We start from the raw sequence: 27338 nt of genomic DNA on the forward strand, positions 1-27338 counted from the left end.
GATAATATTTTCACTATAAATTTGATCAAATTTAAAATAATTTGACTGGCACATATTTCAGAAGTTTTTTTTTTTGACTGAGAGAGTAGACGCTACTAGCATGTTTGGAACTTTGGATCGAGCAATGTTAAAAGTATTTTTAGGAGTCTTTCCAAATTTTACTCTCTAAATCATGAGTCATTAGAGTAAAAAAATATTATTTTTATTTTTTATCCTTCAATAGTTTTTCTATATCTTATGCGTACTCTAAAGAGCCCTCTTCACTCTTCATCTTTGACTGGCAAGAAATCTGGAATGGAGGGTCTAAATTTCGAGATCCGATTAAAGATGTTGTTGGAGTGTATTTTTCACTAAAATCTATTCATATATATTAGAAAATTTATAAAATAGTCTATTAATGTTGTTCTTAATAATTAATATTTAAAAATAATATTATTGGATTCAAACAAACATGTTAATATAAACTAACTATTGGCTAAAGACCGTTAACTATTAGTCTCACTAGTAGGTTTAGGAGTATCAATAGGTGCATGTAGTGCCACCAACTTATTAGCAACATATTAGGCGATTCATAGAGCTAACAGCTAGCTACTAATAATTAGCTCCTTTAAATCTAAAGGTGCAATTAATAGTCTAGCTAATTGTTAGCCAATACCTAACTAACAACTAAGAGTTGGACCATCTTTGGACGGAGGGAGTATGTTACTGGTTGGGCCAAATTAGCTAATAGTTAGGTAGCTAATAGCAACTAATAGTTAGCTAGCTAGTTATTACTAATGTATTTAAATAGGACCATAGTAGATGGATCTTAATAGTTTTCTACTAATAATTAGCTACTAAGAACATCTTCAATAGTTCCCAAAAAATAATTGGTAAATCTATGAGGTTTTGAAGTAACTAAAAACGGTCGAGAGCATATTTGTTAGGTTCCTCCAACATTTTCAAAAAAAATCTAATAGAACATAGAAAATAATTAAACTATTTCTATATCTTTTTTTACGACAACTATTTCTATATCACCTTACCCACTTTTACATTTTCTTTTTCTTTTGTACATTTACAGTGCAAAACATGTTCTGTTTCTTATTGTTCCCATATCCTACCACCTGTTGATTGGTCAATGGAAATGTCATATGTATCTCTTCTCTTCTCTTCAGTCTACAACTAAAAAGCAGTAAAAGTTTTTGTTCACAAGATTTTCACCACTACGTGCTACTGCGATCCATAACTCTCCTAGCACCCAAAATCATAGGCATTTGCAACAACTAAAGAGCAAATGTCAATAGATTCTCTCGCAAAAATCATGGAGTCAGGGTGGGTAGATATATATTACTCGGTTATCTCCTAGATCAAGATGGTTGATTTGTTTCCTTCTCATTCTCATAGCCTACGATCATGCAAAAACTATTGCAGCCAACAATTAGGAAAAAAACCACTATGTCAAGAGCATCATCACATAGGGGCCCACGGGAGGTTGTTGCATCCCTGACAGCAGCCCCTCTTCCCTTGAATCCGCTCCTGATTGTAACACTACTTTTACCCTAACACATATAAGTGGTCTAGGCCTAGGCAAATTATCCGATACCCATTACCCGTACCCGAATTACCCGGATCCGAACCCGAATTACCCGAACCCGAGGTACCCGATCCTAAATTCGGATAGCGATTTTGATTACCCGAAATTAGTTTGGGTAATTCGGGTAATATCCCCCGGTACCCGAACTACCCGAATTACCCGAATATTTGTCTATATCTTTGTATTTTATCATGTGTTGATAGTTAAATATTCGAACTTATCAATTTATTAGAACATAATTCTTTTTGTTTGAACAAGTGATAGTAACATATTATTCTCTACAAAATGCTATTGAAATTCTATACAAATTGCTGCTGAAATTATATATAAATTGCTATTGAAATTTTGTATAGTGTGTTGTTTTTTGAAAATTCGGGTAAATCGGGAATACCCGAACCCGAACCCGAATTAGCGAGTACCCGAAATTGCGGGTAGTGTTTTTTCTGAACTAATATCGGGTAACAATTTTCATTACCCGAATTACCCGACCCGAAAAAATCGGGTAACCCGAATGCCCAGGCTTAAAGTGGTCAATTGGTATTGATGGATTGTCCAACATGTGCTGACAAAACTATCCCACAAGTGTTGGTGGACTATCCATCAAAGTATGGTGAACATGGGAAAACCAAGTTTGTAGGTGCTTAGTGTGGTGGGTTCATGACATCAAACAACTTGTGAAAGGGTGCTCCTACGGTTCTTGGGAGTACATCTAAAGTGCATGTGGTCATTGCGCAAAAATAGAAAGTTTCTAGTGTTGGTTTAACCCACGAGGCTTAAAATAGATGGCATTTACATATGTGAAAGGAGTTTTTCTAGAAAGCACAAACTCAAAGGAAGATAATACAATTTGTTTTTCGATTTTTAAATCTTTAGAGACGCATTTATGCATTTAACAAGCTAAAATGTATTCATAATTCTAGTTGAAATTATAATTACAATTTTGGTGTAAAGTCATTTTTTGTGATAGAGAACTTTATAAGGAAAACAACAAAATTTATCTCATAATTTTTGGAGTTAAAATGACATTTTTATGACTTTTGCAAAATCATGCATGCATATGGTGGTTTTGTTGTGTGAGGACGGAGTGTTCGACATGAAAAGATGGACTGTCCAACAAAACATAGTGATGGATTGTTCATGCAAGGAGGGGACTATCAGTCGAAACTATCCAATGGTAAGAATAACAGGAATTACGATTGCATCCAAACACTGATTCAAGTGAGGTCTGTTGGCTTTCCAGGGACGTGTTGCAACTCATTTGGGTGGTGGATTCCGTATGCACCATCATGTGAAACTCAATATTGACATAAATTGTGTAGGTGTAGATCGTCCTAGGCTTGGAAGATAAAGCTAGTGATAGTCTTATTAGGGCCTTTTTTGTCCTAACTTGTTTGCCAACTAGTCCAGTTTGATCTGATAGTATTCGTGGTTGATAGAATATTTTAGTTATACAATTCACCCCCTCTAACCATCTAAAAATTCTTTCAATGTTGTATTTATCATTAACCTTCCTTAGGAGTTGGTGGACCGTGGGGGTATAAACCCTATACCCTCATGGCTCGACATGGACTGCACCATCGGAGGTGGCCTAACCCATAAGATGAAGACGTGCGGCGCACGACGCTAGTCAGGCGTGTACCGCAAGGCTACAAGAAGATATTGTACCAAGTAGGATAGTTTACTTGTAACTCTGTTCCTTCACAGTATATAAGGAGGGACAGAGGTGACCTAGAGGATAACTCAACACAATACATCTCATATCATCAATACAATCAGACACAGGACGTAGGTATTACGCCCTCACGGCGGGCGAACCTGGATAAAATCCTTGTCTTTGTCTTGTGTCACCATCTAGTTTGTAGCTTGCGTACCTGTCCGTCGACAATCTACTACCATGGGCATACCTCTAGGTAGACTGTCGACCATATTTTGTCAACAGTGGCGCGCCGGGTAGGGCGGTCCCCTGCCTACCATTATATAGTCCGGGAGACAAAGTTACAAATTTAGAAACTAATCCTAGTTAGTTACAATTGCCATAGACATTCGGATATCAATTCCTATTCTAACCGATAATGATCTTGCTTGATCTCCATGTTTGCCTTCCTTATGCGAAACTATGAAAAGATCGACCAAGCTACGAACCATCTTCTAATAGACCAATCCTTCCGACTCAAACCTAGTCGTAAGAATATAGGGGTTTATACCCCCACAGCTAGTCCCCAAGCACTATGTATTATGAAGTGACACGCCATCTTGAGCTTCTTCGACTAGTGAGGCTTGACGTCTTCGACCAGTAGAAAAATTGTCCGAACAGTTGCGACAGTATTTAAACTATCTTGGAAGACAGTTGACCACCATTGACACCAAAGAAGCAGGTTGTCCAAATAATGCATTGTAACAAAAAAGATTTCTTTCCAGGTGAAGTGTGCCGACTTTACTTTTCTAAAAAGTGTAAGGTTTGAAAATACCAAGCATATTCACCGTAAGGTGAAGTGTGCCCACTTAGTCCCCGAGCCTGGTAGTAGGTGACGTAGGTGCCTGGTACCAGGGTCTAAAAAGAAAAGTTTACAAAAAAATTCTGATATTGAGATGCATCGCCAGGTCTATCATACTGATGTAGTCCCTGAGCTTGCTAGAATGTGAAGTATGAGTCTTGTAGCAAGGTGTAAAAAATAAAATTGCCCCTCAATTGTATATGAGTTTAATTCATATGTAACCAAAAAGAGCTGTCTTTAGGCTATGATTGAAGAGTAATCGGGGCAGTCCCCGAGCACAGCGTTGGAAGTGACCGATGAGTCCCCAAGCACAGTTGGAAACATAAACATGCTTGTTAATCGGGCAATCCCCGAGCACAGCATAGGGAATGGTCGACAAGTCTCCGAGTATGGTTGGGAACGTAAACATACTCAGTGGTTAGAGTAGTCCCCAAGCACAGCGTAAGGAATGGACAACGAGTCCCAAGTGTAGTAATCGCGCTCGGTGGTCGAGCAGTCCCCGAGGATAAGTCCCTTCTTTGTTCTGTGCAGCATCATTTGTGATCATTATATATCCCATCAATATTTAAAACTTCAAGCACTGCTCCATCTGCTTTAGTCTTGTCAGTATACATAACGTGTGAGTAGCATTGAAGACCTCTGTACTTTGATATACGAAAAGGAGAGCCCACGAAGGTGAATGGGCTTTACAGCACACTAGATCATACGGCGCCCTTCGGGCGCCCTACAATGATTGAAAAAAACAACATCTGAACAACTGATATACATTATGTCACGAAATACATTTATCGCTAATGTTTTAACTTAGCAGAAAAGGAGCATTCACAAACAACGAACATGAGGGTCTCGCAGCCGTTATGGTCCTGTTCAACCACATAGTACACAATCATTCACTACATGCATGGCTTCTGTAGCCATTATGGTTCTATCTAGCCATACATCACATACCATGCCATTACAGTCCACGATCGGTATTCATGACTACCACACACTATAGTCGGTAGCTTAGAATGCCGATCCAAATACACTGGCGATCATTAGAGAGTACATATATAGAGGTACCGAGAATCCAAAAGAGCATCAGTTGCACGTGAGGTTTAAGATACACGCTAACGAGCACTTCACTGCAGCTTGTAGAGACAAAAGCACCTTGATCATCTTTCTCTGATCAACTATCTTCAGTCGCTGCACTGTAAACATAAGAGAATGAGGCGTAATGTTGGGAGCCATAAACAAAAGCAATGAAATCTTCCATTGGAAGTATGGGCATAGTCCAGATTTCATTTATAGTGTAAAGTATACACAGCCGTTATAGGCATATTAGAAACCAGAGCATTTTTATCAGAAGGTTGCATATAAGCGCTAAATCAAACGGTCATCTCCACTATAACAGAAACTGAGGTGTAGAGCATTTATTTTTTACATTTGCATACTCACTAAACTACATATGGATACTCTATGCATAGAATCAGACCATAATAGGAAAAAAAGAGCTTATAATTTTAGGCAACATGTACATCTTGGAGTCTGAGATTCTATGCAGAGATTCAAGTTTCTGAGATGAGCTACTGACATCAGTATTCTCACACTTTGGAAAAATAACACTATGCATTACCAACTTGATCCCATACAGCAAGAAAACAAAACACAGTCATAAACAAAAGCAAGGAGGTACCTAGTTTCTGCAGCAGCAGCACCATCGTCCACACGTCCATCACGGTTGTCATCCATGGTATCTCCGTCTAAGAATAGTTTCTTCGCAGATTTTTTGGGTGATGAGCGAGTTCTAGAAGGAAACAGCCACATGCATAAACATATAAGGATACCCTGCGATACGCACGCGAATATACATAAAATAGTCTTCAGCGGTGCCAACCTTTTCCTATTCACATTTCCCAGCGTCTTGGTTTCAGAGTTGTCAGGAGCATCTTTGTTTATGCTAGAATCAACAGCAGCCTGCAGGGAGCACAATCCAAGAATCATAGATGCTATAACTTAGTAAACAGGTAGGTTGGAAAGGCATGTACGTATGGGTGAACTTTCTACCATAGGCATGGGCAGAATAAGACGACTTGCTGGAGGATCATCTGGTTTTGGAGTAGCTGTTGCCGAGGCTAAAGGAAGCATACTGTCTTTATTTATAGCACTCTACACATATAATAGAGTTGTGCAGTAAGTAAATCTTGGATGACTGCATAGGAAAAACAATTAGTACTGAAACAGAAATGCACAACCCACCTCATCTTTAGCAGTGGTGTTGGAACTCTCTGGTGTAGCTGGTGCTCTTGGCATCAGCGGAGGTATTTTGATTGGTGTGTTGCTGGACGCATGGCTAGTTTCTGAGGTAGCTGGTGGCAAAGGGAGAGTACTGGTGAAACTTTTCTGAGGGGTATTCTGCATGCTGCTGCCACCATCTTTAGAGAGCATGAGAGATGATGACTGTGACCCTATCGGCGTCACCGAAAGAGCATTGTCACCATCTAGCTGAGCCACAATACTATTGACCTGAAAAGAGACAACCCCAGTAGCAATTGTGTTTTCTGTGAAACTGACATTCCACACAAACACCTTTTCCAGCAACCTTGTGACCTCATCTGGTATGAATCCAGTTGGATTATCTGCAATGAGAGTATCAACTGGTTTTCTGATGAGACGCTGTGCAATACGGCCAAAGATGACAAACTCAGTGTCACCTGTCTCATCCCCAGCACTCATGCACAGCTTGTACCTAATGGCAGACGTGACAGATTAGCAATAAGTCTTTATAGGTATAGTACAAGTCATATAACAGCAAACTGTGGGCGACTTGCTGACCTTGGGACAGGCACACCAATAGTTCCGCACTTAGGCTCAGTGCATCTAAAAGAATCACGAAAAGGTCTTGCTGTTTTGAGACACTTCTTGCATGCATTATACCACCATGATTTGTCAATCTTCTGTACCGTCACTGTAACCAGCCACTCTGTTTTCTGTATAGATGTATCTTGGGATTAATATGTAGTAGGGTTTGGAAATGACATAGGGAAATAGGTCAAAACAATAAATATATGACCTTGTACTTGAATGGATGGAGCAATTTGATGTCCGAGACTTTCTTATGCTCAGGAGCAGCGAAAGCCACAGGCTCACTGGAAGGCATATGTTGCTCCCATTTGACTGGTTGGTAAATGTCTGACACACTGTTCATAAAAAAAGTTTATGACAATTTAGAGCATTGTGAGAGACCTTTTTTCTTATTTAGATCAGGTTTAGGGGTCGATGCCACATGTAATCTCTAAATATATAGATGAGCACGTTACCTTGCTGCTAGGGCCTTCGCCTCAGGGACCTCGAGGTTTATGTACCACTTGCATGATGGTCCCCCAGACAATGTCACGTTATCTGAAACCACAAGCGGTGGATTTAGGTGCAACATCTTGTATGTAGATTTAGAGCCAAGAAGAATGAACTTATCATATGCATATTTAGTTAATATCACCTGAAAACGCATAGTAATAATATAACAGTGTCCTACCTGCATAACTCTTGACAAGAGCTCCAACAAATATCACGGTCTGTGGGGTGGTCTTCCCATCCCTATGGACTTGTTCAGCTGGGAATGCAGTTGCCCTCTCACCCCAAAGCACAACATCCAGTGAAGCACCACTGTCAAGCACAGTCCGTAACTTAAGCAGCCATATACATAGTAGGACATGATGCAAACATAGTATGCAACAAACATAGCATGCAAACATTTGTGGGCGTCTGACCTTGCATTGCATATAGTGACTGTCCTTTTCAGCGATTCACTCTGGCGTGTCCTAATACGTAGTGATGAAACATTTGAGAGCATAGTGACTACACCAATTACATCTACACAGGAGAAGGACAATACGTAAGCAGTTTGTGTAGGTCTGCTAGGATCACAATCTCTGTACATATAAAGATATACCTGTGAAGAACGTGGTCTCCTCAGCACGTGGTGGCAGTTGTTCCATGGGAGTAAGGGAATAGGTATACATAGGGAAAGCAGGCGGGATCTCAACAACCTCCTCCACAGAAGTCCACCTTGTAAAATTGATCATGTGATCGTTATCAACCGGCCTATACTTCCCAGATTTCCTGACCCGGAAGTAGGACAAGTTGTACACACTGCCTTCTTTTATCAAAGGTTTGAACTGTTCATGGTCAGGTGGGTAGATCTGTGCATGGATGCAGTTTCCCTATACAGGTAAGTGTAGTTCAGCACATATATCTGATGTTTCAAAATCCTACAGCCATGTTCCATAGTAAAAGAAACATACGCACTTATGGTAAGAACTGTGGATATTACAACCTATTACCAATATACATTTTTTTAGCTAGCATACATGTGAGTACAGGAACATAAGTGACCGTACCTCCTCATCAATCAAAACCAGGTCACAGTGCAGCAACTTTGATTCATCATGTGGATCATAGAAGTCCCAGAACCTAGAGGCTCGCACACATATGGCTTCACTGTAGTTTCCAAGCATAAGACCAGGAATCAGCCTATCTCCCATCTGCAGGCACAAAATAAGACACAGAGTTAGTAAAAAAATCATGGAGTAAGTTCTGTACACGAGTTTAAGATCAGATCAAAAGAGGGGAACCTTAGTCCAAAGGACATCATACACATCATGCAAACCAACACAGTCGTTAGAAATTAAGAGATGTAGGTGGCCAACCCAGAGTTCCAAAATCTAACACATTGCAAATGTCTCAGGCTGCTACCACTCATTCAATCATAGCAGAATAAGTTTCATATGCAAGATCAAGATTAGATCAAAAGAGGGGAACCTTAGTCAAGCAGGCACTATACACATCACATAAACCACTATAGTTGTTGCAGAATAAGAGATGCAGGTGGCCAGCCAACAGTTTCAACATGTATATATACGAAGGCCCAAAATCTAACACATCGTAGAAGTTTCAGGCTGATGCCGCATAAGCGGCATCAAGAACCTCTCGGTACACAACATTTCGGGTCTGCGAGCCACATGAACCATCAGTATTCTCAATCAGAATTCTTAAGCCACCTCTAGAAGTCGACCGTGAGACAGCCACATAGAGCTGGCCATGTGTAAACACAGGTTTTTTAAGGTAAAGTCCAACCCTTGAAAGGGTCTGCCCCTGGCTCTTATTTATTGTCATAGCATAGCATATTCGCACTGGAAATTGTCTCCTTTGTAGTGTGAATGGCCACTTCAAATCTGTAGTGTTAAGGGCGATTCTTGGTATGAGAACCTCTTCGTTGATCTTAGACCCCGTTAGTACTACGCATCGTAGCAACCGTTGTCCCAGCTCTTTAACAAGCAGCCTAGTGCCATTACAAAGACCCATATTCTGATTCAGGTTTCGTAGCAGCATTACTATGACCCCTTTCTTTAATACAAGTTTGTGGCAAGGGAAATTGTTCACATTGATAGAATTAAGAAATTCCGTAGGGTACAACACATCAAAATCTGGTATGTGTTCAGACGATTTTGAAATAGTGTCACAGCTTAGGTAGTGCACACTGTCACCAGGGATGAGGGAGACAACAAAATCATTAATCTCATCAACAGTTATGTTATTTGGGCAGACAATAGCTCGTGAAGCCAAATATTCAGAATTATTGTGGTTCATCAAAAAGTCTGGGTACACTTCAGACACTATAGCTGCAATCTTATCACCATCGGTATGAATTAGCAAATCGTCAGGGATAGTAACCCATGAAGCTTCACGCTCATCTCCCTTCTTTTCAGCAAGGGCAGTACCATCACCAATAGATAGGACCCAGCTGCTAAACCGCTCTAGTTCATCACGTTTGGTCCCTTCTAAAGAGGGATTGAGAAGTCGCATGTTTGTCTGTAGCTTTAATAGAACAACATGCTGCCACAGCCTAGAGTTCGTTATGGACGCATCAACTACAGCAGATCGTGAGCCTTTTCGCACAACCGGTAAGATCTGACGAAAATCACCCCCTAGAACAATAGGCTTGCCACCAAATGGTACGATCGATTTTGTGGGATCATGTTCAGAAAGGATATCTCGCATAGTCCTATCTAGAGCCTCAAAGCAACGTCGGTGTGTCATGGGCGCTTCATCCCATATAATTAGGGCAGCTAACTGTATAAGCTCAGCAAGCATAGTACCTCGTTTCACACTACATGTAGTAGCATCATTTAGGTCAAAAGGTATTTTGAACCTCGAGTGTGCAGTACGCCCTCTTGGTAATAACAGAGAAGCCACACCAGATGACGCGACTGCAAGCACTATTTTTTTTTCGGACCTCAAGCTCGCGATTATAGCATTCCACAGAAAAGTCTTCCCCGTACCACCATGGCCACACACGAAGAAAAACCCATGTGAGCCACTCAAAACTCGGCTGGTTATGGTGTCAAATACATGCCTTTGCTCTATGTTTAACTGTGAGACTAAAGATGAAGCGTGCATAGATAACATCAGCGGCTCATGATCTAGTTCTTCATTGATTAGCCTATTATCATACATGCTATCATAATGTGTCATCAATCTTGGTAGGTTGTAATCATTTATGTTGCCACCACTACTTGCAAAGACATGTGTAAGTTTCTGTATAAGTAAGGACATGAGCTGTTCATGTGGAACGACATAATGTGGATTTCCAAGTGAATCTCTAAGCCTACGGTGTATGTCATCCGTAAAGTGAAGCCAATATTTATCAAACAAAGCACGGACGTCACCTACCGAACAGTACAGAACAACGGTAACAAATAGTTGTCTTAGCTGATATGCTGATGCAGATACTATCGCCTCATCGAACAAAAGGTTCCATTCATTATCACCTTCAAGTAAACCCCGTGCATCACATGCTTCTCGAAACGTATGGTATACTTTGTTGTTAAACGTTCTTATATCAGCATAGTTCGTCGCTCCTTTAACTATCATTAGTAGCATGCGTAGGTAATACAGCTCTCCAGTAGCGGGATGCACATAGTATATACGTCCAATCTTAGCACAAGGCGTCCTCGGCCTCCAGCACCGCTTAGACGCGTCCCAAGACCACTCTTTCGGGAAATCACAATAAGTTAAGTGCCTAGCTTCTAGGTACTTTGAATTAGCCTCGAACCAGCCAGTTAGCATCGTGTTCTTTGCTGTAGAACTGTCCAGCAACGCTCTTAAGTCAGCACCAGGTTCATATCGTATATGGTTAAGACCAGGGAGATGCACAGTGAGTCGCTCTACAGGAGGCATTCTGAAGTGGATGTCATATTCGAAAGCACGCCACAGAGCCTCGCAGGAAGATAGGAATCTAGCTTCCATATACTCCTGGACCTCATCACGCGGGGCTAATTGAGGTCCAGGCGATGCATTCACAGTCTTCGCAGTAACCTCGAAATAGACCTTCGCCCTATCATTTCCTTTGGTCACATATTTGAATAGATATTTAATCATGTTTGATTTGTTGCACCACTCCACATTTATATGCGCATTATATTTCTTTAATAGATGCAAATTGTATGGAACAACATTCCTATTATCTAGCCTGACCCCATTCTTAACAACATGCCTACCATCATCCCTTCTTCTATAAATGGTAAACCCAAAGTCGTCCAATGTAGTTTCATCCTGGAAGGATTTAGGGAAATTTTTTGAACATTTGTCTTCTCGCATGCACGGACATTTTTTATTGTAATGTCCACATGGACCATGTATCATAAATTCATCAACCAAAGCATAGCCCAACGGGTCAGTGCTAAGATCAGGGATCTCGGCACATATGAAGCCATCCACGGTGGAGGCACTGAACTCAGAACCAGAAGCAGCCAACCAGACAAGGCAATGTATATGAGGTAGGCCACGCTTCTGGAACTCAACGGTATATAGGACTGCAAAGGAAAGGCCGGATATAAGGTACGTGTACGATGAAAAGAGAGAACAGCTAACGTTATGCCTTACCTGCACGGACAGGACCAAATGTCCTACCTTCCCTAATATCTGCCATGAACTCATCAACTTTCATATGGAAGACCCGCACAACTACATCAGAACGATCACATGGCTGCTGTCCAGGTTCAAAGCGCAAGGCATCTGCTATCTCTCTCCACTTGGTGTTGCATGTAAAGGTCACAAATAGGTCAGGAGGCCCATACACTCTACAAATGGCCATTGCGTCTTGGTAATTCATCACCTGGTATCGCCTCCCACCAGTAAAACTGGCAGGCAGGATAACTCGTTTCCCAACAGAATCAGCATTGGTCAGACCCTTATCAATAGCATCAGATATCCCTTGAACAGTCTCAGACCTCAAGTCAGTTTGGTGGTCCGCTATGTATTTTAGCCTAGAGCCTTCGACCGTGAAATACGCATCAACAATCAGTTGGTCACTGAGTCTGCCATAGCATGTGTAAGGGTTTGGTTCATTTAATCTATAATGCATGTGACGTCGAACAAACTCAAGCATCGTGACATACTTACGGCCTGTCCCACCATCATCAGGATCAATGCCTGAGTATCTAATGCCAAGGTGGAAGCCATGTTCACCAAATGGAAACAATAGCGGATATTGCAAGGCCATATAGGATGGGTGTAGATAGGACACATGTTTTAGCCCATTCTGTTTGTCGTGCACAAGAACGTCGTAGGTATATTCATCAGCTGCGTAATCACCTACAATTATCGCAGCTATCTCACCGCTTAAGGGTAAATTGTACTGCACGTCATGTCTTGTGTTGCAGCCTAGTAACCTTAGTGTTATTTTTTGATCGCCTTCTTGTTCTAGACGCTCTCTAGCATATCGAAATGCCCTGACAAGCTGATTATGTTCGTTTAACATGTCTAAAAGTGATTTCGCTATGTCTGGGTCTGGCTGGTCAGCAGCACATGCATCGTCTGCAAACATGTGCAATCGGTTTTGAGCCTCATGCTCAGGGTCATATATATAAAGCTGTGCAAATTTAGGTCGTGACCCATGCTTCGGCAATAGTGTACCAATTCGGTGATGGACTACACCATTTATCTTGAACACATAAGGCGCAGTGCCGTTGTTTATCGTCTTATCAACAGAGGCTCCTAAGGAGGTGAACGCAAAAAGGGAATTGTAGGATCTAATCTGTTTCATGAATCTTCTCGTACGTGCGTCACCATCGAATCGCAGCAGGTCACAAAGTGGTCTAGGTGGGTTTCTGTAAGGCTTCAAATCGATCTTACCACCTTTGCAACAAAGATTGTACACTATTTTTCGCCTTGCAACAGCAGAGGCACTCTTCACACGTTCCTGAAACCAAAAAACAGCGCCGCAATATGGGCACTCATTTGATGGCCCACCATAGTATGACCTCTCTGGATACGTCTCTACAAGGGATAAAACCATAAGGAAAAATCAGGGATGACATAACATCCCAGAACCATACTACAAAAGCTAGCAAGGACACACCTTTCAATGAGTCAACATATGTCCTATCAAATAGAGCCGGGGCAGCTGACGAGCTGCTGGAAGCAACTATATACACAAGAATAGAAGGGTCAAGGGAGAAACACATATTTTTTTTCTTTACTTAATTAGATATAGGAAAATAGTAAGCACAAAAGCTGAGTAAATGGGCAATTACCATCGTCATCATGCGACGAAGGAAAGAAGGATAGCCTACGGCGTGTCCTGTCAAGGCGAAGGCGCCTGTTGGAGGTGGCAGACTGTGTAGGAAAGTACATCAAAGACCTGCCTCTTTTCTGACCAGCCGATATCTGATCTAAGGCATTCGTTTGGTTGGATGGGCTTGGTTGACTGGGCCCAGCACCGCTCTCATCCACGGCAGTAAGAACAGGGCGTCTGAGGAGATCTAAACACCCCCAAACCATTTTAAGCAATGGCACAGGTGAGGTAAGGACACTACCTAAATTTTACAGTAGTACTTGCATCTGTGAAGACAACTCAAACCTTGTGTTACAGCAACACGTCTTCTCTGGCATTTTTCACGACAGCGCGCCACTCTCTCACACGAAGAACCAGCCATGAAAGCACGTACTGCACAACGCTAACAAGTAACAAATAATACTGGGGTCTCACCGGTACAGAGAAGAAAACATTGCAGCCCCACAAACCATAACTTACAAAGTAGCAAGTATGCAAGAGAAGCGGTATGTAAGTGTCAAGCACACATGATAAATAGTTCACAGTACAAACAAACACATCCTCAGAGAAAACTGAATTTGAAACACACAAGCACGAAAGCCCTACAACACTATGAGCACCATGAGCATGGGCAGTGGACTTACTGCTGAAACGTGTCACAAACGCACACCAGAAAGGCGGCAACAGTTTAGACCTTCACAGAACAGCACCAGAGCCCGCAGCCTTCCCTAGAAGATATATAAACACTACATATCAGCATCCTAAGAATAATCAGTAGAAGCAAAATGAAGTTTTTTTTCTGCACAACTCCATCACCTGGACAATGCAATACACAGAGAATTATACATACACTGCTGTGTCAGGCTGGGGAAGCAATTACTAATGAAGGTAAAAACACAGCTTTTCCGCAGAAGGGAAAACACAGAGGAAAACAAGGGATCACAGCGGCAACACAAAGCTGCTATAGCCCTAATGCAACCCTAAACTAAACTGATGCTCTGAGAAGAAACCAATGCATTCGAGTCACCTCATCTAGTAGAACTACATGAGCCTGCATTTGAAACGAACTAACACCAAGGCACTTGTGCTACCACTGCTCGAAGTTTTAGAAACGATGTAGTACACAGTTTTAGAACCAACACAGTGCACAGTCTGTAGATCATATAAATAAATTCCAAAAAGAGCCAAACCAAATCCAGACAAATAGAGATCTGGACCACAGCCTCCTTCACAACATCACAGAAAATCGATTCCAACACGAATCATTCAGAAAGTTTGAAATAACAGCAGGAACCAACATGTAGTCTGATACACACTCCTGCTACAGAACTACCATCATTTAGTTTCTTTGGTTCTCGACACTCGATGGGGTCTGTTTTTAAAAACATATAACAGAATAACCATTATTTAGTTCTCGCCACTATTTAGTTCTCGCCACTGCCCCTGTTTTCCAAAGAAAAGAAACCCGAATCTCAACTCTGCACATGGAAGCGGGCAAGGTAACAATGCACGTAAGTTTTTGGATTAGATTGGATATGGAACATTAATTTGTACGTCACCAGAGGGGAGGGAGGGACAGACATGCAACAGAGCAAGAGCTTACACAAACAAGCCACGAGACACATAAAACCGAAAAGCTGGCCTGGCCAAATTTTTTAATCTACAGGCCCATCACTAACAATTAACCCATATAAGTGCATTAGTGCATATGCACATCAATATTGTTATTTCATCTCCACCGGGCACTGAGCAGCACTTTTCATTCCAACACTGGTATTGGTAGCAGTGGCGAAGCATGATGATACAGTAGGACCAGTTGGAGCTGTACAAGCATGCATGCATGTTTGGACATTAAAAAACCATCAAAGACAAGAACCATAGAAGTATACCGGAAGTACACACTACGAAAACAGGCCATATAAGAAGCAAGTCAGCAAAAAATTTAGCAGCATGTTACCTAAACTTCAGCTCTAACCATGAGACACACCTTGCAACAAGGGCACATAAGAATCAATTTAAAAGAGAGGGCTGGCAAGTGGCTTTATAAAACCGTGAGACCAAAAAGGAGACATCTTTGCAGAACACTCGGTAGCAGACCAAAGCAACATATTATGACTCAATACCCAGAATAGGCCGACGAGGAAGAGACCGCACACCTTCTCTAACGATGCTCCCAAGGAGGAACGTCAGGTTCCAACAAGTTCAGGTCACCGGCGCCATATGCTGGGAAGCTCAACTACAAAGACAACATTCACTAATAAGAAACCAGTTGTCCGACCAAGATCAACACAAGACGCAACAGTTCACAACGGACATGAACCAAGCTATAGTGTCTCAGCCGCGGGATTGTTGGAGCCCGTCTATCTAAATTTGATGAGAATACAAAAACAAGAGAGTTCAGGCTATGCAACTTTATGAGGACAGAGAGCGAGAGCTTCAGCTGGCCGAGTAGAAAAGGGGAAGAAACGACTCACCAGCAGTGGGGGGCCGCTCGCGATATTCCAAGACGACATGGCAAGGCCGCCTTGCACTGTTGAGCAGGTACAGCGCCGTCAGCCGCAGAGGCATGGCCGAGCGCACGCGGGTACGGCTTGGGACACGACGCGGGGCAGGTAGATGCAATCGAGGGCCTATCCTCCTGTCGCCCAACGCAACGCGCCAGCATCCACCGCAGTCTGCCAATGGACCCAAGCTGAGTAGGTCCCGTCCGTCATGCCCTGTCCTGCTTCGCGGTTCCCTGGCCTGCTCCCGGAGCGGCCGTCGCGAAGGCCAACACGGGCGACGCGAGGAGGGGGGGACCGGGCGGGCGCGAACGTGAAGGAGGCGGCCTGCTGCCACGACGCGCAGGGGCAAGATCTCGGCACGGCACCAGCGAGGTGAGGTCCCCGATGCCCTGCTGGATCTGGCCGCGTAGGAGGCCTCTCTGGGAGACGGCGAGCACCTGGAGGGCATGGAGGCCGGTCAGCGCCGGCGGCATCGTGCCGGACAACGCCATCTCGGTGCGGCGTGACCACAGAGCGGGCGGCGTCGCGGCTTAGGGAGGGGCGGGCACGGCGCGAGGACGGGGCGGGCACGGCGCGAGGACGGGCGACCGGCGCGGGGCGCGGTGAGAGTGCGGGGAGGGTGCGCGATGGGGGCGGGCGGCGTAGGGAGCGGCGCCTACGGTGCTAGGACGGACGGAGGCGGCGCGGGGGTTGGGGGATTGGCGAGGAGAGCACGCAGACACCGTGTGGGAGAGGTGTTGGGCCCTGCGCCACTTCGGACAGGACGCGAGGAGGGGCCAAACGAGCGTGCGTGGGTGCGTCCCTGCCGGCAGTTTCCGTGCGCGGCTGTGGAAAACGGCAGCGCGACGTACGTCGAGCATAGGAGAGGCCACGGAGGCCGAATCGCTGTGGTGCCTCCAATCTCGTGTGACTTTTAATAACTTCCGATAAACCAAGAAAAAATAGGCCCCCTTTGATGAAGAAAACCGCATGTGAATTTGTCGGAGCAAAATGGAGAACTACAACGACAGCTTAGGCGTTAATCACACATGTCCTACAGGATTTTCGGGGAGGAGAAATGACTTTGTCTTCAAGATAAATAGCAGTAGGAGAGGCAACGTCCATTCTTCACCCAGTCAGTTGCCATTTTACATCCAAAATCTCATCATCTTCCTCTAGCCTTCAGCCACCCAAATGAGATCCAAACTCTATCGATACTAGTCGAAATGGCCAAAAGCGATGCGAAAAAGAGAGCGAACATGATGGTCAAAGAGTGGTGGAAATCCAAATCCACAACACAATCCATCAATGAACTCATCGCCATGGGGGTGCTCCACAACCAAGAGCTTGGCGGGTGGACACCTGAACGAGAGAGCTTTCCGGACCCCAGGCCCAGCAAGATCATCGTTTTGAAGATTTATTCAAAAGAGATTTTAGAGTCTCTGTTCATCCTTTTTTGCAAGGTCTGCTTCTTTATTATGAGATTGGAATATCCAACCTGCATCCCTCTGTTCTCCTTGTTTCTACCTTTATTCATCTTTGTGAGGCTTTTACGGTAATAGAACCGCACTTTGATCTTTTCCGCTATCTATTCTGTCTGAGAAAGAAAGGTGCCCATGGGGGATTCAGGATTGCAGGTGGAGTATACCTCAATCTTTGGGATGAAATGAAAACACATTATCTCAACTGCCCTTGGAACACCTCCTTATCGGAATGGTATAAGAGGTAGTTTTATACCCGTGAAGAGCCCAACTCAGCCACCTTCTACGATGTTGGGTATCAACCAGAAAAGAGAGTAAGCTGGACCGACAGACCAGAGTTTGATGGGCAAGTCAAAGAGTTGATGAGCATAATTCTATGGGCCCGTCTTGACGGACCAGCAGTGGTCGGCAGTTTCATCAGCAGGCGTGTGCAACCGCGCTAGAGGAGAATTCATGCTGGGTATGAGTACCAAGGCAGTGCCGATACGACTAGAATGAAGAAAGAGAGACTTGAGAGGACGAAAGTTCACCGTCGAATGAACGAACTCTTTAATCTGGCAGACATGAATTACACACCGACCAACAACATCAAACATGCATATAAGCTTGCCCGACCACCACCAAAGGTAAGCATCTGTATCTTGAATTTCCTTTCATTAGCAATAGTTAAGTGAGTAACGCTTGACATGTGTTCTGTGATGTAGATTGGTGATCTTGAAAGATCTACCGTTTATATCTCCTTAGCACTTGACATGGATCATCCCAAGGGTGTAGAGCCACCGATACAGAACGTGGCCCGGTGCTATGTGCATTCAAGCGACGCCGATGACCTTGACGAGCAGAGAGCACCAATCCTAGAGGCAGACGACCGAGCAGCGGGGAAAAGACCAGTTTCTATCGGGCCATCAAAGAAAAGAGGAGGTGCCCCACATCAAACTAGTGGGTCAGCAACTGTCGTCGAGCCGTCAGTGGAAAACCCGGTGCCAAAATGTCGTCGACTACTGCAGCTTATAGAAGATGAAGAAGACAAGGACAGCGACACGCCCAACCTGGTCCCCCGATCACGCTCGGAAGACGTGGTGCCATCAGGACCAGCACCACCCAAAATGCCGCCGACCATGACTATGACCATGACTAGAGTCGTCCAGCAGACAGTTCTTGAGCAATAATGAGCAAATATGATTCCAGGACGCGCCAGGCGTCGGGTGTTTTCAACATCGCATCGGACTTCAGACTAGGTAGGCAACGGGGATGCACCAGAACCCGCTGAGCAATTCGCTCAACAACCAGCTCCTAGAGAAACTTGAGCACCAATAAGTAGACCCAATGCAATGTTCACATTTCTTTCAATAAGTTGAGCGCTTATGTTTCATTCAGATTTAAGCCTAAATTATAATATGTTTAACTTTTTTGACCCTAAGTTTGACTACTCGTCTTAGTCAAAAAAATTGTGCAAATATAGTTAAATTTAAGTCATTTTTGAAGAACTTTTATTAATAAACCAAGCCACGACAAAATAATTGATATCTTGCATTAACTTTTGAATAAAATAAATGGTCAAATTTAATGTAAAAAAAGTCAAACGTCTTATAATTTAGAATAGATCGAATAACTTTGATGGGCTTGGGCTGAACCAAAAAAAATCAAATCCCATATGAACTCAGGCGGGCTACCGTGGCCCGCTTTGGCAGTGCGTTGAGCCCGAACAAGAGGCCCAGGAACTCGGGGTCTATTGGCAGCCACGTCTCCCCCGGCCGGAAAGCGTTGGGCAGACCACGTTCAGGCCGTGCCAAGTCGGACCCCACTTACACCACCACGACCCGTGCCACGTGTACACCCACGCAAAAGCCGTTACCCCCTCGTCTCGTCTCGTCCTGGGCTCCTCTCTCAAAAAGATCACAGAGAGAGAAAACGAAACGCCGTTGCCTCGCCTCCTCCCCCTCTCCCTCCCTCCCTGGTGCCCGTCACGTTCACCTCGCTCGCCCGCTCGTTCGCCGGCGGCGTCGCTTCCCAGCTCGGCCTCCCGCTGTCCGCCGCCCGCGGAGGCCAGGCCCCCCCCGGGGCCGCCCGCTCGGTCCGCCGCGGAGGCAAGGTAACCGGCGCCTTTCTCTCGATCGATCGTCTGTCTCGCGCCGATCGGCGGGGCACGCCATTGCGTCTCGGCGCGGCGCTTTTTCCATTCCTCTTCGGTTCGGTTTAGGTTTAGGCGGCGTATTCAAGAACATGCCGGCGCCCTTCTTTTTTTCATTTTCTTCTTTTTTTTTTCGTTTTCTTTCCGGGGGTGAGGAATTTCTGAAATTCCCTCGATTTTCTGGGGCCGCGAGATTGGGTTTCGCTGTCCCTGTTTCCGTCGCGTTAGTTTGGCTCCACGCGGTTTGCGCCCGTGCTTCACGGGCAGTTCGGTGACCAGCGTTCCGACGTCGGTTTTTCGCTCTGAGATCGCATTCTGGCTCTGTTTCCGCCCTCCCTCTACAACCGAGTAGTCGAAAGTATGAAGTTTTTCTTTTCTTGGATTCACTACCCCACTTATTTTTTATTAGATACTACAGTAGGATAAACAACTGTTATATATTTCTACTATCCGTTGTTCTTGTTCACTGTTCCATACGTACTTTCCTTTTTTCCCCCTCCCCTGTTTCTGGTGTAGGTTCCTGGCGTATATTTGAGGCTTTCTTCTCCTTTCTGTGGCGTGTTCAAAAGTTTCCTTTTCTTTCACGAGTCAAGGCCCAAAATGTGCTGGCAAGATTAATGCATCCCTTGCTGGTTGCGAATCGGGTACCTTTCTCATCTGCATATCTCTGTTCATCTTGTCAGGAAATGGGAGAATCATTCTTCCTCAACTTGTTGGTCCGGATTTTAGATTGGCTAGTATATTCTTTTTTTCGGTTATATTTTCGTTTGTATTTCCGTGTTCAGTTTTTTTTTCAGTCATGTTCTATGAAGCAGCTGACAGGATGCATATGCTTCTTTGGATTTGCTTTGATATGTGATTGTTTGTTTCTGCTCTTTTGGTATATGCCTCCATTCTTGCTGACGAATGACGCCTTACGTGTGTTCATGGGTATAAAATGCCCCATACGTGCAATTTAATGAATCAATCTCTTCATTGAACCTCATAGAAAGAAATTTAAGTTTTGAGGTGTGGTAAGTTAGGCGCAGAGGCAAGGCGTTAGAAGTGATCCAACTTTGGGGCTTTATACTTGTATTACCTATTTCCCCACTCATTTCCCTTCAGTTGCATAGAAAAAACAGTTCATGTTCTTTTTTACCCAAAACAAATACAAACCTGTAAAACGTGAATAAATACTATTTCCTCGGCCTTTTTCTGTTCTCTCCGTTTCATGAAAACCACTGTACTTAGTTTTGTCAATCAGAAAACTCCAGTTTAGTAAAGTCCACTTTGCTGTACTTTTGGGTATTCAGTTTCAGGAGTTAGAATCCTTGGGCCCTTTCTTGTGGCATCTGTTGTCATATCCCTGATCATTTCTTTTTATGCAACTATAATCCTTTTCTCTAAGGGCTTTCTTTTCTCCTGCATGTAGGCTATGAGTTGGGAAGGTCTGAAGTTTACTATCTGTTCGGTATTAGCAAGGACGTGAAGTGAAAGTATCATATTCAAAGTGTTTGTCGTGATTCCAAGCAGTTTTCTTTTTCTGTTGTGGATTTTAACCACAAAACTGAAACTCGAAGAAATCTTAGGTTGGTTATTTCATTTATGGCATCTTCAGATGAATGAACAAAAGTAATGTTTGTTGTAATCATTGCTTTCAAAAAATGTTTGTTGTAATCAAATATTCATTTTTTCTCATAAAGAACATTGGGACAATGAGTTGTGTGGTTCTTTAATAGTTATCTGGATGGTTTTCTTCCTTTTTTTTACTCATTCTTATCCATTGGATTGTAGGAATTAGATCTTTTATAGTACTTGACAGAAAAATCTCTTCCAGACATGGTGGTGTCTTTAGACAATGTGAGGGGCTTAACTTTGGCCATGTCATCTAGTGCATTCATTGGTTCTAGCTTTGTGATCAAGAAAGTTGGATTGAAGAAGGCTGGGGATAATGGAAGGCGTGCAGGTTGTGCCTCATCTAAGCTTTGTTTTATTGAGGCATCATAAAAGCTATTTAATTAGGACAAACCATTGATAATGTATAGTGTTGTTCAAGCTGAGCTTCACATGAACATAACTCTTAATGCTTGCTTAATGATGTATTTGTCTTTTGTGCTTTTATGTATATCCTGTGGATAATTCTGATTTCCTTTGTTTTGCTGACACACTGCAGCTTCTGGAGGTTTCTCATATCTATATGAGCCGTTATGGTGGTTGGGAATGATAACTAGTAAGTGTCAATTGAAATCGTGTTTTGAAGGGAATTAGCAATTACATTATACTTTCTATATAGTACTTCTGGTTAGTAGTACATTTGTACTGCTATATCTATAGCTCATTGCAGTTCCATTTCTTATTAAGCTCTGTTGTTGATATTGATATGCCTTTTAAGATGATTGGTTTCATGATTTCCTGAATTGTGCAACACAACTTGAGTAAGTCACAGTTGATTGTAGTTATTCATTCCCCACTTGTGCACTTGCCCTGTATGATCTTGGAGCAGTAAAATTGGGTTTGTGTCTTAACTAAAGTTCCAACATGCAAATACTTACATTGAATAGATTAGCACTTGTATTGCTCCATGCTGCTAGTGTTTTGCGTCTTCAACATAAATGCCAGAGGATCCAAGAGTTCTGCATCGTTTTTTTCTAATTGTAGTAAAATGTTTGTAGAGCACTCTCAACATATTTGATACTGTATTCTTAAGTACGAGACACACATTACTAATAGGAAACCATATTGGCTATGTTCTATTCGAATGAACAGAGCAGCATGCATATTTTTTTTAACTTGATATCTTCTTGGGAAACCTCTCATTCCTTAGTTCTAAATATACATGGGTTTCAACTAACCTTGCTGTTTGAATCCTGTAATGGCACTTTTAGTTTTATGAATGATAGAAATCCAAAAGGTTTGTTAAGAGTCTACTGACTTGCATTGCCAGTATTTGGAGCAAAAAAGGGGATGTTTATATCATCTGATCAAGAATCACTTGAAAGAAACCTACAGCATCAAAGTGATTTATTGATCAATTTCCCTTTATTTTTTTTCAATTTGAAGTGTAGGACACTACTGCTATAATACCAGTGAAGTACAAAACAGTATTTCTGACAGTGATGCTTATATGTTTAGGAACATTATGTAATGATGAATCAGACGCTCACTCTTACTAATCATTTTGTTTTACCTTGCAGTGATTCTAGGCGAAGTAGCCAATTTTGCAGCATATGCATTTGCCCCTGCCGTACTTGTTACTCCTCTAGGAGCTCTAAGCATCATATTTAGGTAGAGCTTTGCCATCTTCATAAATTTCCTTACATCTAGTGTTGTGTTCCTGTTTAATGTTTTGCTCATGCAGTGCAGTGCTCGCACACTTCATTCTGAAAGAAAATTTGCACATGTTTGGCATTGTTGGTTGCATACTATGCGTTGTTGGTTCCGTTGGTATAGTTTTGCATGCCCCAAAGGAGAGAAAAATTGATTCTATGAAGGAAATATGGCATCTTGCAACACAGCCAGGTAGCTAACTGATCTCTTGTTACTATGGAATTCAATACTAGAAAAACTTTGCCGACCTTTTGATTGTCTGCCTTTGTCCTGGTTTACTGGACTCTCTATGTTTATGTGTCACATCATTTCTGACTTACAGGTTTTATTGTTTATTCATGCGTGGCGGTGGCCTGTGTTCTTTTTTTGATATTCCGGGTTGTTGAACGCTCTGGACACAGATTGATGCTTGTTTACATAGCAATCTGTTCATTAATGGGATCCCTTACGGTACATGAGAATTACATCACATTAATAATAGTAGATTATTTTAAAATTTTTCTCATGTATCTTTTATTAACATAATTTTATGATTGGGCAGGTTATCAGTGTAAAAGCAGTTGCCATTGCTTTAAAGCTATCATTTAGTGGATCAAATCAATTCATCTACGTTCAGACATGGTTCTTCATAGTAGTAGTCACTATTTGCTGCTTGGTGCAGTTAAACTACTTAAACAAGGTATCAAAGTGTTCTGGTGTATGGATACATTCTTGAATTTTGTTACCTGGAATTGTTGCAATCCTCCAATAATGTCATTGTGAGCTATGCATGAGTTTGATCGATTTATTTCATTGTTATTACTAGGAGAATTCCCCGCGCGTTGCCGTGGGTATGAATGGGGAATATAAATATGGTCTAATTGTAGTCTATTGAGTTATCTATATATAGTTTTAGTAGTTAGTTTCGGAAGAGAAAGAGAGAAGATCACGTGAGAGAATAATTGCTAGCAAGTATGCATGTATGGTCATGTGTAGGTAGTTGCATCCACTACTGAAACCATTTGTGAGTGGGCACTTAATTGCATGCACCAGCAGGAGAAGTGGATGATGACGTGGCGCAAGGAGGTGCAAGAGAATTAGCTTAGTGAGGTTTGTCTTTATAGGATATATGGTCTAATTGTAGTCTATTGAGTCATCTATATATAGTTTTAGTAGTCAGTTTCGGAAGAGAAAGAGAGAAGATCACGTGAGAGAATAATTGCTAGCAAGTATGCATGCATGGTCATGTGTAGGTAGTTGCATCCACTACTGAAACCATTTGTGAGTGGGCACTTAATTGCATGCACCAGCAGGAGAAGTGGATGATGACGTGGCGCAAGGAGGTGCAGGAGAATTAGCTTAGTGGGGTTTGTCTTTATAGGATATATAGATAGATTGGTCACACCTTAAGACATCAATACATATTTTCCATCATTTAGATCTGGTTTACTTGTCTAATTTCATTTCACTATGCGATCAAATAATCACCCTGTAACATCGTATTGTTGCATATTTCCTGATTTGGGTCTCACTTTCCAGACTTATTTCTTCCTTGACTTGAGTATATCTAAACTGATATTCTGAGCAAGCACACACATTAAAACAAATATATATTTTTAAGCATGGCACTGGCTAAGATGAAATCCCTTCAGTGAATTTTTGTCCACATATCGAAATAATGTGACTTTCTTGTAACCCTTGCTAGTTGGCCATTGATTCATAAACAACCCATGATTCATTTTTTTAAGATGGAAAAATATGGTATTGAAGTTAATAACCAGGATGACATAACCTCCAAAGAGAAATCTGTGTTAAACTCGTCTTGCAACTCTTAACTGTGTTTTCTTTAAATCCTCTTGTTACTTTGTAGGCTTTGGACTCATTCAACACGGCTGTGGTTTCTCCTGTATACTACGTGATGTTCACCATTCTGACCATTGTTGCGAACATGATCATGTACAAGGTGATTTCATTATCCACTTGCGCATATTTTTTGCATGGTATATTGGTCATATGTTTTTTAGTTATTTCTTGCTAGCTGCCATAGCAAGTTTTGGCTGATAAATTCCTTACTTAGTTGAGTGGCAGGGCTCCTTCCTTTTCCTTCAAAAATGTATTGGCGGATAGAGGACTAGTGGACTAGTAGTTTGATGTTATTGTGCTGTTATGGTTTATTGCTCTAGATAGATAATTTGAATCTTAAAGTGAAACTTAGAGTGTATGAAACTAGATGTCTGCTATTCTCTTTTGGCTTGCAAAACTATATGACCATAAACTGCTAATATGTTTCTAAAAGTTCCGTTTTCTTGAACCACTAGACATGCAAGCAAGGGGAGGGAAAAAAAACTGAATTTCAGAGAAATTCCAACCATAACTATTTATCAGCATGCCTTGTTTCATTTGGTCTTCCATTGCTATAGCCTATAGGGTTTGAGGCATATTATCCTGTATAAAACTGATATTTGTTTGTCATGGTTTTCTATCCTAGGACTGGGCCTCGCAAACTGCAACACAGATCGCAACACAGCTATGTGGGTTTGTGACCATTGTCGCGGGGACTTTTCTGCTTCACAAGACTAGGGATATGGGGAATCCACCACCACCTGACCAAATATGCCTGGAAGAAGCCAGAGAATGTGGTCCACGGTCAACAAACAGCTCTAGCTGAACACACATAAGATGTTAAAATCTCAGAACCTTTTATAGAATTGGAGTTTTGAGCTCTATGGTGACCTTTGTAGATATATTAGGAAGGAAGTGAAGATTGGAGTGCCTGGTAGTTGGACTTACCGATGAAGCGTTTTCTGGACCAAGAAAGAATGAACTGTATGAAAGCATCGGAATCTTGTCAAGACATAGGATTCAAAATCTATATAGATGGTTCGTTGCCCTTTTTTACTTAGAGTTCAAGGGACTTAGGACCTGTTTCCATTAGCTGCTGATAGTTTATAGCTAATATTAGCTGCTGTTAGCTAGTTTGGTCCAACTAGTAAAATAGTTGATAGTTTGGTATTCAGCTACCAAATTCAATAGCTTGTTGTGCCATTTGTTTTCAAAATTGTTACGGAGCATATGTAGGATAGCGTAGACAGACACACCCAGGACCTTATTTCTTCCCTAGTCCTATCCTATGTGTTCTTAACCCTCACCTTCTTGGGGTCCTCCAATGGAAGATTACACGAGCCCATTAGACAGCCTTGTTCAAAAGGCAAAAGTTTCATTGTTTTCATGTGGATGAAGTTTCTGGCCTGGTCGGACCCTGGATGGCTGGAGCTCGAGCTGGCGGCAAAAAATCGGTAGCCCACGCTGACGCGAGCTCATCTGCGGCCGAACTCAACTCGGCGGAGCGGCGGGACAGCACCAGAAATGCAACTAACATATGCTGATATGCCCAAGTGACACATGGCTGCTTATCTTAGGGCTTGTTTGACACAATTTAACTTTACTATAAAGGTGTTTTTTTTAGAAAATAGCTTCATGAACAACTTTCTAGATGAAGCTGAACTGTTTTTAGAAAAAATATTTAGTAAAATAGTTTTACCAACTACTTTATGTATAGTTGAGAGAGAGAAATGAAGGAGCTGTAATAAGCTAATTTTTTTTAGGTTCATCTCAACTTATGTCTTTGTAAGAGAAGAGGAAAAACAGCTTCATCTATAAAGCTGTTTTGGAAATAAATGTTGGCAGAAAAAACAGCTTTGTTGTAAGCTGTATCAAACAAGCCCTTAGTTATCCATTTTCACACATACACATCTCAGCCATTGAACGCAGTACATCATTGGATCCACGTCCACCCATTCAATCGCATGCACTACATCTCAACCATTGTATGCACAATGTGTGACTATGATAAGCCATGTGAGCACGTGGAATATTTTTTGGAAGCTTTTTATCTGGTTATAGCCGTAGTATTTTGTATAAGCACGAAAGTACGTCCAGTCACTACCCACACACACCATATATGCACAAGCCGACCCAGCTATGCTCGGTCGTCAGCACGTGGTAATTTCGCTAAAGCAACATGCGTGTCCATATAAACATGTCTCACCCATCCATTCTCATGTACACAGTACACATACACTCTCAACCATTGAATGCACCGTATGCCTAGATGTAGCAGCCAGATCGATTCCAAGGCTTTGTTGAGTTTAAAATTTTTTCACATTTTCCATCACATTGAATCTTTAGACACATGTATGGAGCATTAAATATATATAAAAATAAAAACTACTCCCTCCATCCCAAATTGTAAGTCATTCTAGGAATCTTGGAGAGTCAAATTTTTCTAAGTT

At 42.4% G+C, this 27338-nt stretch overlaps 1 protein-coding gene across 5 annotated transcripts; it reads left to right on the forward strand.

Annotated features, from left to right (window-relative positions):
- LOC8059564 (probable magnesium transporter NIPA2) lies at positions 19514 to 26076 on the forward strand. 5 transcript variants are annotated; one of them, XM_002452080.2, is made up of 10 exons: positions 19514 to 19722; positions 21173 to 21329; positions 21535 to 21706; positions 21914 to 21970; positions 22935 to 23025; positions 23099 to 23259; positions 23390 to 23517; positions 23609 to 23746; positions 24917 to 25009; positions 25535 to 26076. In XM_002452080.2, the coding sequence occupies exons 3-10, from the start codon at positions 21580 to 21582 to the stop codon at positions 25712 to 25714; spliced, it is 975 nt and encodes a 324-aa protein (XP_002452125.1). In that variant the 5' UTR covers positions 19514 to 19722; positions 21173 to 21329; positions 21535 to 21579; the 3' UTR covers positions 25715 to 26076. The 5 variants fall into 5 exon arrangements, with proteins under 5 accessions (XP_002452125.1, XP_021315805.1, XP_021315806.1 ...); XM_021460130.1 differs by having other exon boundaries at positions 21578 to 21706; positions 25535 to 25922; XM_021460129.1 differs by lacking the exon at positions 19514 to 19722 and adding an exon at positions 20159 to 20405 and having other exon boundaries at positions 25535 to 25922.

This window comes from Sorghum bicolor, chromosome 4 (assembly GCF_000003195.3).
Source record: "Sorghum bicolor cultivar BTx623 chromosome 4, Sorghum_bicolor_NCBIv3, whole genome shotgun sequence".
Taxonomy (NCBI): Eukaryota; Viridiplantae; Streptophyta; class Magnoliopsida; order Poales; family Poaceae; genus Sorghum; species Sorghum bicolor.

Excerpts from the sequence above, each read along its gene's own strand:
- LOC8059564 (XM_002452080.2), top strand. The coding sequence starts at position 21,580 with ATGGTGGTGTCTTTAGACAATGTGAGGGGCTTAACTTTGGCCATGTCA. Across the intron at positions 21,971-22,934 it reads GTGGTTGGGAATGATAACTA|TGATTCTAGGCGAAGTAGCC; the intron begins GTAAGTGTCAAT and ends TTTACCTTGCAG. Across the intron at positions 25,010-25,534 it reads CGAACATGATCATGTACAAG|GACTGGGCCTCGCAAACTGC; the intron begins GTGATTTCATTA and ends TTTCTATCCTAG.